We start from the raw sequence: 14,767 nt of genomic DNA, 5'->3' as shown, positions 1-14,767 counted from the left end.
AGGAAGCCAGAATGATGTGCATTCCAGCGAGGCCAGCCCCCTGGGCCACGCAGGATGGAAAGCAGAGGTACAGTCATGGAACTGAAGGAAGAGCTACACAAACGAACACCAAGTCTGGAAGGCGTCACGCATGCAGTAACCAAGGCCGACGCCCGACAGGTGCAGCTGATCGAGACACAACAAGCAGGACTTCCCTGGTGGTCCAATGGCTAAGAATCCACCTGCCAATGCAGGGCACAAGGTTTGATCCCTGATCTGGAAGATTCCACGTGCCATGGAGCAACTAAGCCTGTGCACCACAACTCCTGAGCCTGTGCTCTGGAGCCCAGGAGCCCCAGCTACTGAGCCAGTGCTCCTAGAACCATGCTCCACAACCAGAGAAGCCACCGCGGTGAGAAGCCTGCCCATCGCAACTAGAGAAAGCATGTGCACAGCAGTGAAGACCCAGCATGGCCAAAAAAATTAACAAGTAAATTTTTTAAATTTTCAAAAAGAGAGACAAGAAGCAGCTTTTGATTATTACTTACACAGACGGCAGGAGGAAGATTAGCCAAAGGCAGCAGCTCACGGAGGCCTTGTTGCCCACGCCAGAAAGGATGGTGTGGAAATCAAAGGGCTGTGAGATGCGACCCCACCAGAGGCTGGAGCTGCTTTTAAAGACCTGAGCATAAAGCAGCGTGCATGGGCAGCAACTGATCATTGCAAATCATTTGACAAGGAAGAAATAACGTCTGTTTTATTATCCTTAAAGTTCATAGTGATGGGGGAATTATGTGTGGGAGTGTTTCCACCCTCAGGAGGAAGAGTAAGCAGCAATCATGGTTAGGAGGGGCTGAGGGAAGGCTGGTCTTCTCAGGTGGCACGGGTGGTAAAGAACCTGCCTGCCAACACAGAAGATATAAGAGACGTGGGTTCGATCCCTGGGTCGGGAAGATCTGGAGGAGGGCATGGCAACCCAGGCCAGTATTCTTGCCTGGAAAATCCCCATGGACAGAGGAGCCTGGCCGGCTACAGTCCACGGGGTCTCAAAGAGTTAGACATGACTGAAGTGACTTGAGCGTGTGTGCACAAGGGAAGCCCAGCTTGATCCTTGGACCCCAAGGCCTGGCTCTACTGGCTAATAAGCAGGTTAATAGCCCAGATAGAGGTTAATAAACATGCCCCTGGCTACTGTAGGCATTCTCCCAACAATAAATGTTTCTAGGGGCACCCAGGCAAAGACCTCCCCAAACAAGGAAGTCATCGCCTCCACTCACCGGAGTCAGCAGGACCCCTCAAGCCCCCATGGCAAGCGAAAAGGCAGCCCTACAGCTTGGTGGGCTGCAGTGGGGAGAGCTGGCTGGGCCCACTGGGTGGCGGCAGCACCATGGGCAGGGAGTTGCTGCCCCTCTCGTGCCAGCACGTGTCCAGGATGGGGTACAGCTTGCCCTGGAAGTCGGCCTGGAACGAGTAGAGTGGCCGCAGGTCGTCAGGGCGGTCGGCGTCGAAGAAGGTGAGCTCCCCCTGCTCGTAGTGCAGGTAGACGCCGATGCGGTGGGGGTGGCCCGCCACGGGCAGGGGTACCCGGGGGCAGCTGAAGGCCTCGTACACACGGCCCTCCTTCAGGCCGATGAGCCACACGCCGTGCTCCGGGGACTTGCTCAGCTTGCCCTTGCGACTGGCCGTGCCCTTGATGACCCCCAGGCGCCAGTCGCTCTTGCTGCCCACCGCCACCTCCCAGTAGTGGCGGCCACAGGAGAAGCCCCTGCTGGCCAGGACACATGTGCTGTAGTCGAAGCGCTCGGGCTGGCTGGCGCGCCGCCGGGCCAGGAGCCCGCACTGCACCACCGTGTTGCCCTTGGAGAGCTCCAGGAGCGGGTGGGCCGTGGCCGGGTCCAGCTTGAGGGACTCCGGGGCTGGGGGAAGAGCAGAGGGGAGGTGTGTTCAAGCCGCACAGAAGGTGGCCGGCCCTGCCCAAGGGAGACCAGCGGGAAGCCCTGAGCCCCTTGGAAGAACTGAGTCCCTCATCCCTGTATCGACAGGGCCTGGCAAGGGTGGAGACAGAGCAGGCAATCCCGATTCTCTGAAGGAGCGAGCAATGCCTGAAGGGTGGAGAATGGGCCACGGTGAGCCCAGGCGTTCCGGCCAGAAACTCTGCCTAAAGCGGAGGTGCCGATGGAAGGACCTGGGAGACGGCCTGTCAAGCGGGCGCCTCAGCTCCACTCCCCAGGTTTTCTGGAGATTCTAACAACTGCAGTGGCTTCCATGGGTATGCCAGGAGCCCAGTCAAGGACAAACTATACCAAACGACCTCTGTGCTCCCTGTCAGCTGACCAGTCTCTATCCAAAACGTGCAAACAACATTCATGGTTCAGAGATTATCTGCAGGTCTTTTTTCTCTCCCCTTTCTTCCCTTTTCTTAAAATATATTTATTTAATTGGCTTCCCTGGGTCTTAACTGTGGCATGTGGGATCTAGTTCCCTGACTAGGGATTGAACCCGGGCCTCCTACATTGGGACAAGAGTCTTAGCCACTAGATCACCAGGGAAGCCCCCTCCTCCTCCTCCTCTTATAGCAAACCTGTTTTTTGCCTTTGTTGGGTGAAATCAGTCTGATTTCCCTCGTGTGCTAGTAATGAAGGAGTTAAATGTCTGAGTTATTTTTGGCAAAGCAGCAGCTGCCATTTATTAAGCGCTAAACTACACACACCCTCCCAGGTGGCAAGGTGGTAAGGAATTAGCCTGCCAATGCAAGAGACCCGGGTTTGATCCATGGGTCAGGAAGATCCTCTGGAGTAGGAAATGGCAACTCACTGCAGTTTTCTTGCCTGGAGCATCCCATGGACAGAGGAGCCTGGCAGGTTACAGTCCATGGGGTTGCAAAGAGCTGGACATGACTGAGCACACAAATCGCACTCATCTATTTAGAAACCACACAGCCCAGCAAGGGGAGCTCCTTACAGACAAAGAGACAGGTTCAGGGACCATAGGTGACGAAACTGAGGCTCAGGGACTTCTCTGCCCGTCCAGGGGTTAAGGCTCTGAGCTCCCGATGCAGGGGTGAGGGGAGGGGTTCGACCTACGGTCAGAGAACTAGATCCCACAGGTTGCAGCTCAAAGATCCCATGAGCTGCAACTAAGACCCAGCGCAGCCAATTTTTTTTTTTTTTTTTTAAAGGGAAACCCAAGTCTCAGAAATTACACCACTCACCCAGTCACCACTTAGAGATGGAGCTGAGCTTGAGCATCCCCTGCTGGCGGAAGCACAGCCCTGCGCCCTCACTGTCAGCTGCCCCAGCCTCCCTTCAGCCTCTTATAATGGAAGGACTGGGCCCGGGGGCTCACCTGGCAGAACCTTTCGGAAAAGCCTTTTCCACACCGTCAGCTTGATGTCAGCCTGGTGCAGGCCTGGCTTGAAGGAGATGGGGCTGAAGGCACCTTCCGAGAGTCGGGCCTGCTGGAGCTCTGGGCTGGGGTCAAAGGTTCACAGTGATGACGGAGCTGCTCACCCAAGTACCCCAGCCTTGTCATCCATGTGCAGGTCCAACCAGCCGAGTCCCCGCTCAGAAGACCGTGCACTTGAGAGGCCCATCATGTCCCCCCCCCGACCTGCTCTCTGGGGCCCTGCCTCCATCCCGGAAACACTCCACATCAGTAGCTCTCAAAGGGCAGGTCTGGGACCAGCAGCATCAATCACCTGGGCCTTGTTAGAAATGCAAGTTTTCTTGGGTCCCACCCCAGACCTGCTGCTGCTGCTAAGTCACTTCAGTTGTGTCCGACTCTATGCGACCCCATGGACAGCAGCCCACCAGGCTCCTCTGTCCACAGCATTCTCCAGGCAAGAATACTGGAGTGGGTTGCCATTTCCTTCTCCACAGACCTACTGACTCAGAACTGATGACAGGGGTCCAGGCATCTGTAGTTATAGAGCCCTCCAGGTGGCTCTGATGCGCTGCTTGAACAGCATGCCTCTGAATCAGGGGAAGCCCGCCCCCAGCTCCAGCTGGAGTGGAAACCAAACTCAGCCAATCAGATCCTCTAGCCATTCACTTAAGCCAATGCTTCTAACCCAACTGTCCTTAAGACTAATGGAAATTGGAAAAAAAAAAAAAAAAAACAGGGAGATGCTCATAAACGTGGCCGAAGAAGGCTCTGGAAGTGCATGGGGAATACCTGGAGGCCATGGCGTGGTACTTCTGGAAGACAAGAGGGAGGCGGGTTAGGGCACCGAGGAGGCTGTGCAGAAGCCGTTAGGAAGGGGGAGCCTCTTGGGGACGCGGGAGCCTTGTCCGCTCACCCGGATGAACTCGTGGTGACTCTCATTGCCGAACTGCTCCAGCACACCCGCGGCCTGGATCAGCCGCTCCCGAGCACCTCGGGCCTGCTCCAGCTGCATGTCCAGGGAGGCCACAAGGCCGCGGGTGTGGCCCTCCACCCCCTCCAGGCAGCGGGCCTTCTCCTCGTCCACCAGGTGGTGGAGCTCCTGGAACTCACGCCGGATCACCCAGCTGAAGACATCGGACTCGTTCTGGGACAGGGAGGGGCCGGTCAAAGCAGGAGCCGAGGCTGACCTCGGCGTCCCCAGAGCCTGGCAGCTCAGGCCTTCCTGGGGCCTTCCGACCCTTCTTGGTCCTCATCCCCAAGTCCGACGGCTGACTCCTGCCGGGGTGTTCACACTGCATCTGGGTCCCCGGATGCAGCCCCGGGGGAGGGCAGCAGTGGCAGGGCAGAGGCTGGGCCCCCGGCACCCAGTTCAGCACAGTGACTCCGCCTCCATCAGACCGAGTGATGCTGTCTCCCTCCCTGGGGTGAGGAAGATTCACTGAGCTGACTTTCAAGGACACTGGTCTCCTGTTTGTTTCATGACTACCTGTAGGGCCTGGGCTGCACACCCTCTCAGCCCCAAGGGCCCCTCGTTTAGGAAAGGCGGTCAGCCCCTGAGGAGTGCAGGCCTCCCGATGCCTGCGCTCTGAAGGCACCAGGAGGGCATTGCACAGGCTGTCAAGGTCAAACAGACACAGGTGGCAGGGGCCGGGCAGTCATGCCCACGAGTTAAGCTGTTTACCTCCGGGACTTGGGCTGAGTTATCTCAGTCCCAAGGACGCGGAGGACACAGGCCAACTTGGAGACAGCCCTGACAACTGTGGTGAATTCCCCCGGGAGCCTGTGCGCTTTTTCCCACCCCGCCTGGAATGCTTTGAAATTCTGGCTTTATAGGGAAGGCGAGGGTTCCTGTAAAGGGAAGGGGAGGTGGCTGGCCCCGGGCAGGGGACGCCGAGGGCAGGGGCACTCACCACAATCCGAGTCCTGTTGTTCACCAGTTTGGCCATTTGCTCATCCACCTTCTTCTGCTCCTGCTTCAGGTCGGAGATGAGGGCTGCTAGCTCCTCCTGGAGGCAAATGGGCCATGGCTCCGTGAGCCACGACCCCTTCCCCCTCCCAGCTAGCGAGGCCAGGGCAGGGGGCAGCCCCACGACCACAAGCACTCCCAGTGGAACCAGGGAGCTACCTGGGTACCCTCAACCCCCAAACAGATAAGACTATTCAAGAATACTCCACACTAATGGCAGCAACTGCCCAGACAGAGGAGGGTCTCCTCGTCATCCCTCTCTGTGACATCGACAGAGACGCTAAACGTTGTTATAGCCACCAGAAGTCACCACACAACATCCTTGCAGGGCGACTGTCAATCTGAGGTCAACACTCCCTGCATGGAATGCTGCCTGTAGGGTACCCACCTGGTAAACCTGCTGCACACCAGCAGGTCCAGAATTAGTAAACATTTGATCAAGAGTTATCACAAAAAGGCTGGCCCCAAGTGAAGTCAACAGTGTATGCAGTGGCCCGGGTTATACCTGGTGACCCCTCCCTCCCTATGAAGACCTGAATCCATCTCCACCAGCCTTGGGCCCAGCCTGGATTTAGGGCCTCCAGGCTGCAATAAACTCACTTCCTCTGGGCTGCCCTGGCCCCATATCCAGCCTCACTTTAGGGGTCCACCAGAACCACCTAGACCATCATCTGGCTGCACGACGTGATGGGAGCCCAGCTGGTCTGTGCCCATGCACCGTGCAGAAGCTTTGGCTTAGATCGTGCCCAAGCAGAAGTCAGCTACAAGAGCCTTTCCGGAAGGGAGCTGAGAAGAAAATAAAACCAGCATGGAGATGAATGAACAGAGTTCCTGCTCTCATAACAAGACATCCGAGCTCATAGGCGTCTGAGAAGGGCACAGCAATAGTAACCATCCCAATGCAAAGAGAGATGGTGCTAGTCCTTTCTCATCAACTGGGCCACTGTGAGTGGAAACAGATAGCACAAATAAAGTATCTCAAGATCTCAATCCACAGGAGGAAACAGGAATGCATGAGAGAGATCTGAGGGGACTTCCCTGGCAGTCCAGTGATTAAGACTTCACCTTCCAATGCAGGCGGCGTGGGTTCGATCTCTGGTCTGGGGGCTAAGATCCCACATGCCTCATGGCCGAAAAACCAAAACATAAAACAGAAGCAATATTGGAACAGATTCAATAAAGACTTTAAAAATGGTCCATGTCAAAAAAAAAAAAAAAAAAAAGATCTGATGAAGGAACTGAATTTAGTTGTATCACAGAGAGGAGTCTTGAGATCACAAAAACCCACATCCAAAAACTAGGGTCCAACCCTCCCAGCTCCGAGCCAGAGATGACAAGCGCCCGGAAGTCTCCTTTTCTGCCAGGCAGCCCTCTGCTCATAAAACTGGACTCAGTTCCACTGCCCTGCAATTTTGCTTCCTCCTTTCACAGCCCCCTAAAACTACTCTTGCCAAGGTAACCAACTCTTCCTGCAAAACCTGACTGGCTCTTTTCAATCCTGAGCTGACATTTCACACAAGTGACTTCCTTCTAAAAATGCTCTGTTCCTCCAATTTCCAGAAGACCGCACGCAGCCAGTGCTCCTGAGTCCTCTGTGGATTCTTTGTCCCCTTCGGGGTTCTCTACCCAAATCTTAAGCCCCGAAGCTCCTGGTGGGAGCTTCCCCAGCGTCTTTCTCAGCGTGTTCCCCATCACCCTGCAGACTCGCCTGGTCAGTCTTCTCTGCGCCTCGGACTGCAAAGACCACCTGCATGTAGTTTACCTAATCTCTTATTCCCAGCCTCACTCTCCAGTCTACCCTCTGGCAGAGAGATTGGGCTACATCATGACTGTTTAAACATTTCCAACACTGGTCGTCTGAATAAATCCCAAATCCCTTCTCATGTCACACAGGCCTTTTCATGAGCTGGCCCCTGCTTGCCTTCCCTCACTCCCACCTCACTCTCCCTTGAGCTGAATGGAATAATGTCTAATTCTTCAAATGTGCCAAGCCGTTTGCCCCCTGGTCTTTTGCCCATGTTCTTTTTATACTTGGAATGCTTCAAGTATAACCCTCCCCTTCAAGTCCTCCTGAGGGTTCAGGTTTCAGTTTAGCAGTCCACTTCCTCCAGGAAGCCTTCCCTGACCACCCATGTTCCAGCTGGGCTCACCACTGCCTGTATTGAACCTCGACAGCAGCACACGGGATGGTGTCAGACCCCCAGACTGCGAGTGCTGGTGCAGGGTGGGCTTCCTGCCCACCCCTGTACCATGGACACCAGCGCCGCCCGGAGCACACACTACAGCTCCGTTCCCACTCGTCTCCCAGGGTCGAAGGGGCAAAGAAAGGCTGCCCAGAGCACTCAGCCAGGAAATCCCGGGAGCAGCTTCCAGAGGCCCCTCTGCCTACACACGTTGATGCACTTCCCGCCTCCTGCCCCGCCCCCACCCTCATCTCTTCAACTTTATCATTCCTGGTCCTTACTCCCCGTCCCCACCGCCAAACTCCAGGCCAGGTACCCTATGACAATTTACCTCCAAGAGCCCTTCTGCCCTTCCTTGATCAGTTGCCTGGGGGATGAAACACCGGCCTTGGTTTGAATCCTAGCTCTGCCACTGACCAACTGTATGACTTTGACCAAGACCCTCATGTGTTTTCTGAGCCTGTTTCCTCACTTATAAATACAACAATAACCCCACTCTTCATAAACCTCAGATCAACAGACTAACTTAAGATGATACCATTATTATGATTCATCTTAAAACGGTGATCCGCTAGTTCTGAGGCAAGGGTCCACGAGGGCAGGAATCCATTGATTCCACAAAGGCCTTTTGGACATTTACCACCTGCTTGGCACAGCTCTAGGTGCGGAAACATCCCAAGGGATGAAACTAAGTCCCTGCCCTCACATCCCTGAAGGGCTCAAGAATCTAACGAAAGTGGCAGAGAAAAATAAAGCTGGAGGTGGGGGGCAGTAGCTCGTGATGCACGTCGCTCTCCCTCCTGTGCATCGCCTAAGCCCCAGCACCTGGAGACTGGAACCACTACTCAAAAGGTGATTGGAACGGGGCTGGCCCTGCACCCATGTGCCACGTGATGACGCCAAGGGTGCAGGATCGGACTCCGTGTCCCCCAGGGCGGCCCCGCCCCGCTCCTGCCTGCCACCCCCAGCGGCCTCTCTGCCCACCTTCATGCGGCTGTAGACGGTGGAGACGGGTGTGACCCGGTGGTGCTGGTGGGCGCCCAGCAGGCCGCAGAGGCCGCAGATGAGCTCCTGGTCCTTCTCGCAGAAGAGGCTGAGGGGGTTCCGGTGGTGCACGCACACCTGGGGCTCCGGGTCCCCGGGGAGCTGCAGGGCTTCGATCACCTTGGCCAGGGAGACGTTGGGCGGGGAGCTGCTGTAGTCCACCTCCCGCCGGCACACGGGGCAGCGCAGTGCCGAGGCCAGGTGGCGGGACAGGGCCGCCAGGCAGCCCTTGCAGTAGGAGTGGCCGCACTGCAGCATCAGGGGCTCCTTGAAGACCTCCAGGCACATGGGGCACTGCAGGCGGTCCTCCAGCTCGGGCACGCTCACCTGCCACGCCATCCACGGTGCCCGCCTGGAGCCGGCTCCCTCCACTCCTCTGGCTCCCAGCCCCAAGGGCCCTGAAAGGAGAGACTGTTAAGGATGCCAGCCCTTCAATTCCAGCCCTGACCCACGATGACCCTGGGTCTGTTTTCCCATCTTTAAATCAAAGGGCTTAAATGAAAAGAGCGGTCACTTGGAGGTCCAGGTGCCTGCATTTTAAACTCAGATTTGGAGGTAAACATGAAAGGGGCCACCTGCAGGGTCCCCTGAAGTGACACCAAAGATGCAAGCTCCAGCCCAGCGGGCGTCCTGACCTAGAACGGGGCAGCAGAAACAAGCCAAGGTCTTTCCCAGCCTCTAGATCAGTTCTCAAACCGGCGAGTGGCTGGTGGAAGCAGAGTTACAACAGAATTCCTGAGTCACGCCATCACATATCTCCAGTGAGCCCCAGAAATCTGTGCTTACAAGAGACACCCCCCAGGCCATTCTGAAGCAGAGTCCTGTTTTAGAACAATACTGTCCAGGAGCTGGGACCTTGGGGCTGTCTCCGGGGCTCCCACCCTGCTCCCCTGTAAAAGCCGATGGGGACTGAGAGAGCAGCATCTCACCAGAAGGCGGCAGTGGCCCCAGGGAGAACCCCGCACTGCCTCTCGGGATCCTCCGAGCCCTCCAGCGGGGCCTCACGCCAGCAACACTGACTCGATCCGCTTGGCCTCCTCTTCTCCCCAGGACGGGACGGCAGGTGCAGAGACCTGGGATCACAGCTGGACACCTGTTCTACCTAGTCTCTGCCCCCTTCCTCCTCCCCTTTCCCAGAAACGCCCCCGTGCCCTCAAGGTCGCTGAGAATCAGGTGGAGGCTGGGCCACATCACGGGATCAGGGAGGGAGCCCCTGCTCAGCCGGCCCTGATAAGAGCGGCACTCAGGTGCTCACCTTGGCCAGGCCTGGGGGAGGGTCGGAGACAGAGGGGCCAGGTGCCCGTTCACACCTCACAGACCCCAAAAGGGAGTGGACTTGTGCTCTGACACACTTCTCTCTGAATCTCCATCTCTCCCTCTCTCTCTTCAGAACTCTGAAGACGCTCTTGCTTACCTACATTTTAAAATTGATGTATACCTTCTATAAAGTGCACAAATGTTAACCATATGCTTAAAGTACAATTTATACATGTGCATGCACTCTCAAGGTCAAGATACAGAGGACTGGACTTCCCTGGTGCTACAGTGGATAGGGGTCTGCCTGCCAATGCAAGGGACATGGGTTCAAACCCTGGGCTGGGAAGATTCCACATGTCACGGAGCAACTAAGCCCATGAGCCACAACTACTAAGCCCGCACACCCTCACGCCTGTGCTCTGCCTGAAACGAGAGAGGCCACCGTGATGAGAAACTCGGGCACCACGATGAAGAGTAGCCCCTGCTCACCACAACTAGAGAAAGCCCAAGAGGAGCAACGAAGGCCCAGAACCACCAAAAAAAAAACCACAAAGTAATTAACTTAAAAAAACAGACACAGAGAAGGTTCTGGATGCTGGGAGGGTGCTGCACCCTAGCTCCATGGGAACCCAAGTACCTGTGCTCTGGACTCTTCTGGATCTCGCCCTACATACCTCTTCATCTGGTTCTTCATTTATATCCTTTATAATTAACTGATAAAACAATTTTTAAAAAAAGATCAAGATACAGAACATTTCTAGTACCCAGAGGCTTTATCACATGTCCCCGAGGCAGAACCCCTAACAAAGGGAGCCACTACCCTGACTTATATCATCATAGATTAATGTGGCCTGGCTTCCCCCTTTTTTTTTGGCTATGCCAGGTCTTAGTTATGGCATGTGGGATCTAGTTCCCTGACCAGGGATCAAACCTGGGCCCCCTGTATTGGGAACTCAGAGCCTTAGCCACTGGACCACCAGGAAAATCCCCGGCCTGGTTTTGAATTTCAGATAAACAGAACTACCTATATATTCTTTTGTGTCCAAGTTTTTAGTCAATATATTGAATTACTAGGTTTTTTATTTTTATTAAATACATTTTAATACATTTTTATTAAAATCTTTCAATGGTTTAACACAAAGATAAACTCAAAATGGATTAAAGACCAAAATGTAAGACCAGAAACTATAAAACTCTTAGAGGAAAACATAGGCAGAACACTCGACGTAAATCAAAGCAAGATCCTCTATAACCCACCTCCTAGAATAATGGAAATAAAAACAAAAGTAAACAAGTGGGACCTGATTAAACTTAAAAGCTTTTGCACAGCAAAGGAAACTATAAGCAAGGTGAAAAGACAACCCTCAGAATGGGAAAAAAATAATAGCAAATGAAACAATTGACAAAGGATTAATTTCCGAAATATACAAGCAGCTCGTACAACTCAATGCCAGAAAAACAAACAACCCATCAAAAAGTGGGGAAAAGACCTAAACAGACTTTTCTCCAAAGACATACAGATGGCTAAAAAACACATAAAAAGATGCTCAACATCATTCATTACTATAGAAATGAAAATCAAAACTATAATGTGGTATCACCTCACACCACTCAGAATAAAGTTGATAAAGTGAAGTCGCTCAGTCGTGTCCAACTCTTTGCGACCCGTGGACTGCAGACTACCAGGTTCCTCAGTCCATGGAGTTTTCCAGGCAAGAGTACTGGAGTGGGTTGCCATTTCCTTCTCCAGGGGATCTTCCCGACTCAGGGATTAAATCCAGGTCTCCCACATTGCAGGCAGACGCCTTACCATCTGAGCCACCAGGGAAGCCAGCCAGAATGGCCGTCATCAAAAAGTCTACAAAGAATAAACACTGGAGAGGGTGTGGAGAAAAGGGAACACTCTTGCACCATTGGTGGGAATGTAAATTGACAGCCATGATGGAAGATGGTATGGAAATTCCTTAAAAAACTAGGAATAAAACCACCATATGACCCAGCAATCCCACTCCTAGGCATATACCCTGAGGAAACCAAAATTGAAAAAGACACATGTATCCCATTGTTCACTGCAGCACTATTTACAATAGCTAGAACATGGAAGCAACCTAGATGTCCATCGACAGATGAAAGGATAAAGAAGTTGTGGTACATATACACAATGGAATATTACTCAGCCATAAAAGGAACACATTTGAGTCAGTTCTAATGAGGTGGATGAACCTAGAACCTATTATATAGAGTGAATTAAGTCAGAAAGAGAAAGATAAATATCGTATTCTATCACATATATACAGAATCTAGAAAAACGGTACTGAAGAATTTACTTACAGGGCAGCAGTGGAGAAATGGACATAGAGAACAGAGTTATGGACATGCGGGGAGGGGAAGAGAGGGTGAGATGTGTGGAAAGAGTCACGTGGAAACTTACATTACCATATGTAAAATAGATAGCCAACGGGAATTTGCTCCACAGCTCAGGAAACTCAAACAGGGGCTCTGTATCAACCTAGAGGCGTGGGATGGGGAGGGAGGTTCAAAAGGGAGGGGATATATGTATACCTATGAGGATGAGATGGCTGGATGGCATCACTGACTCAATGGACATGAGTTTGAATAAACTCTGGGAGTTGGTGATGGACAGGGAGGCCTGGCGTGCTGCAGTTCATGGGGTCGCAAAGAGTCAGATATGACTGAGCAACTGAACTGAACTGAACTGATGGCTGATTCATGTTGAGGTTTGACAGAAAACAACAAAATTTTGTAAAGCAATTATCCTTCAATAAAAAAAATTAAAAAGTCTTTTAATGGTTTAAAAAGATAAATATTTTCTAAATATTTGTCAAACAGTCAATAAATATTTTGGTCATACTATATTATGCATTTCACAGGAGTGGGGTGGGAAATCACTGAATGGACAAGACAGAGGTGGGCATTAAGAAACAAGGATCTCTGGACCAACATGCCGTCACCACTGCAAGTCTAAGCACTCATGTCTGCAGGAGGGGTAGGGCTGCTTCCCCAGTGACAAGCTAGACCAAGGCCTGGTATAGGCAGGTAGAGACTCAATTTTACTGTATTCAACAAACATTTATTGCAAACCTCCTATGTCGAGCACTGCGCTGGGTGGCTCAGACGGTAAAAATCTGCCTGTAATGCAGGAGACCCGGGTTTGATCCCTGGGTTGGGAAGATTCCCTGGAGAAGAAAACAGCAACCCGCTCCAGTATTCTTGCCTGGGAAATCCCATGGACCAAGGGGCCTGGCGGGCTACAGTCCACGGGGTCGCAAAAAGTCACGACTGAGTATCAAACACAGAAAACAAGACAAAGCTTCTGTCCTTCTGGAGTTTATAATACATAGGGGCAGGTCACAAATAAATGAGATAATAGAATAGTGTTAAATGCTTTGCAGGAAGTAAACAGTGTGATAAGAGGCAGATAGGGTGGCAGGACTGTGAGGTACAATGTACCTCAGGCAAAGGGGGCACAAGTGCAAAGGACCTGAGGCTGGAAAGAGCTCAGTACGGGTGGTGCAATACTGTAGTATTCACCGTTGAAAAGTATCCCCGTGAAACTGGACACTTGCGATTCACATCCCTGTTGTTCAAAGGTCAACCGTATTTACGAGATCCACCAGAGAGGAGGCTTGGGGGGCTGGATCACAGTAAGTCAGAGGGAAGATGAGGTCAGAGGGGCTGGCAGGGAGGGCCTGGTAGACCGGGGCAAAGGTTTGGATTTAATTTCAAGGGCGGTGGGAGCTATTGCTGGGTTTAAAGCAAGGGAATATGATCTGATTTATATTTTTTAAAGATCACTCTGGCCACTGTGTAGAGATGGATCACAGTGAGTTGAGCACCTGGGGGGATGGACAGTGACGCCAAGATCAAGGTGAAAAAGGCAGATGCCAGAGTCAGATGCCTAAGGACAACCAGGTGGAGTGACTGAGTAGCCCAGTGGTCTGCAGACTTCAGCAGACCTAAGAATCACCTGAAGTGAAGTGAAGCCACCCAGTCGTGTCCTGAGGGCTTGCTATAACACAGGCTTCTCGACCCGGCTCCAGAGATGCCGACTCAGGAGTACGGGGACAGACCCAATTTTGTCCTAATTTTCAAACGTTCCCAGGCAACACCGCTGCTGCTAGTCTAAGCACTACACTTTGAGAGCCACTGGAAAAGTCAAGTTGACTCAAAACACCTGGAGCCCTGGCACCCAGGGAGGCTCTAGGCTGGCTGGGTGTATCACATACGTAAACCTGTGGGAATGGTTGGGCTCTCGGAGATTGGGAATTGAGAAGGGCGGGGGTCCACAGACAGAGCCCTGCGACTGCTAATGTTTAGAGATCAGGAACAGGAGGATGACTGAGAAGGGACAGCCGGGCTGGTAGGAGGAAAATCAGGAAAGTGTGGTGACCAGGAAAGTGTGGCAGGAAGAATGACTGCCGAAAGGACATGTGTGGGTTAGTCGCTCAGTCGTGTCCAACTCTTTGTAACCCCATGGACAGTAGCCCGCTAGGCCCCTCTGTTTGTGGAATTCTCTAGGCAAGATCTCCTCCTCCAGGGTATCTTCCCAACCTAGAAATCAAACCTGGGTCTCCTGCATTGCAGGCTGATTCTTTACCATCTGAGCCACCAGCAAAACCCACTAGATGTCCATGCCCTAATTCTTAGGATCTGTGAATATGCTTCCTTAGATGGCAAAAGGGACTATGAAGATGTAATAATTACAGTCATTGAGCTGAATTATCACAGTGGGTCCAACCTAATCACATTGCTCCTTAACATAGAACTTGCCCTGGCTGGAGTCAGAGACAGATTAAAGAGAGGAGGCAAGCTTATAAAAACATCAACTAGGTAATATTCCCTCCCAGCCTGAGAAGGAATCAGCAAGCTGTTGCTGACTCTTGAGATGTAGGGGCCCAAGTGCAAGGACCACGGAGTAAGGGTCCTCTAAAAG

The 14,767-nt window shown here is 52.7% G+C and overlaps 1 protein-coding gene across 1 annotated transcript; it reads right to left on the bottom strand.

The window, feature by feature from the left end:
- Positions 1-1,305: 1,305 nt before the first annotated feature.
- LOC133063169 (E3 ubiquitin-protein ligase TRIM50) lies at positions 1,306-8,895 on the bottom strand. The gene is made up of 6 exons (XM_061152287.1): positions 8,497-8,895; positions 5,274-5,369; positions 4,277-4,507; positions 4,153-4,175; positions 3,325-3,449; positions 1,306-1,895 (listed from the first exon to the last, which is right to left on the bottom strand). The coding sequence occupies exons 1-6, from the start codon at positions 8,893-8,895 to the stop codon at positions 1,306-1,308; spliced, it is 1,464 nt and encodes a 487-aa protein (XP_061008270.1).
- Positions 8,896-14,767: the final 5,872 nt, after the last annotated feature.

The sequence above is a fragment of the Dama dama genome, chromosome 10 (assembly GCF_033118175.1).
Source record: "Dama dama isolate Ldn47 chromosome 10, ASM3311817v1, whole genome shotgun sequence".
Classification (NCBI taxonomy): domain Eukaryota; kingdom Metazoa; phylum Chordata; class Mammalia; order Artiodactyla; family Cervidae; genus Dama; species Dama dama.
Note: the sequence above shows the minus strand (reverse complement) of the source record. Positions and strands in the feature narration are given on the sequence as shown.

Bases quoted from the DNA above. Each gene is read 5' to 3' on its own strand.
- LOC133063169 (XM_061152287.1), bottom strand. From the start codon at position 8,895: ATGGCGTGGCAGGTGAGCGTGCCCGAGCTGGAGGACCGCCTGCAGTGC. The intron at 4,176-4,276 runs GTGAGCGGACAA...CTTGTCTTCCAG, and splicing joins GTCACCACGAGTTCATCCGG to AAGTACCACGCCATGGCCTC. The intron at 1,896-3,324 runs GTGAGCCCCCGG...CTCTTCCCCCAG, and splicing joins TTTCCGAAAGGTTCTGCCAG to CCCCGGAGTCCCTCAAGCTG.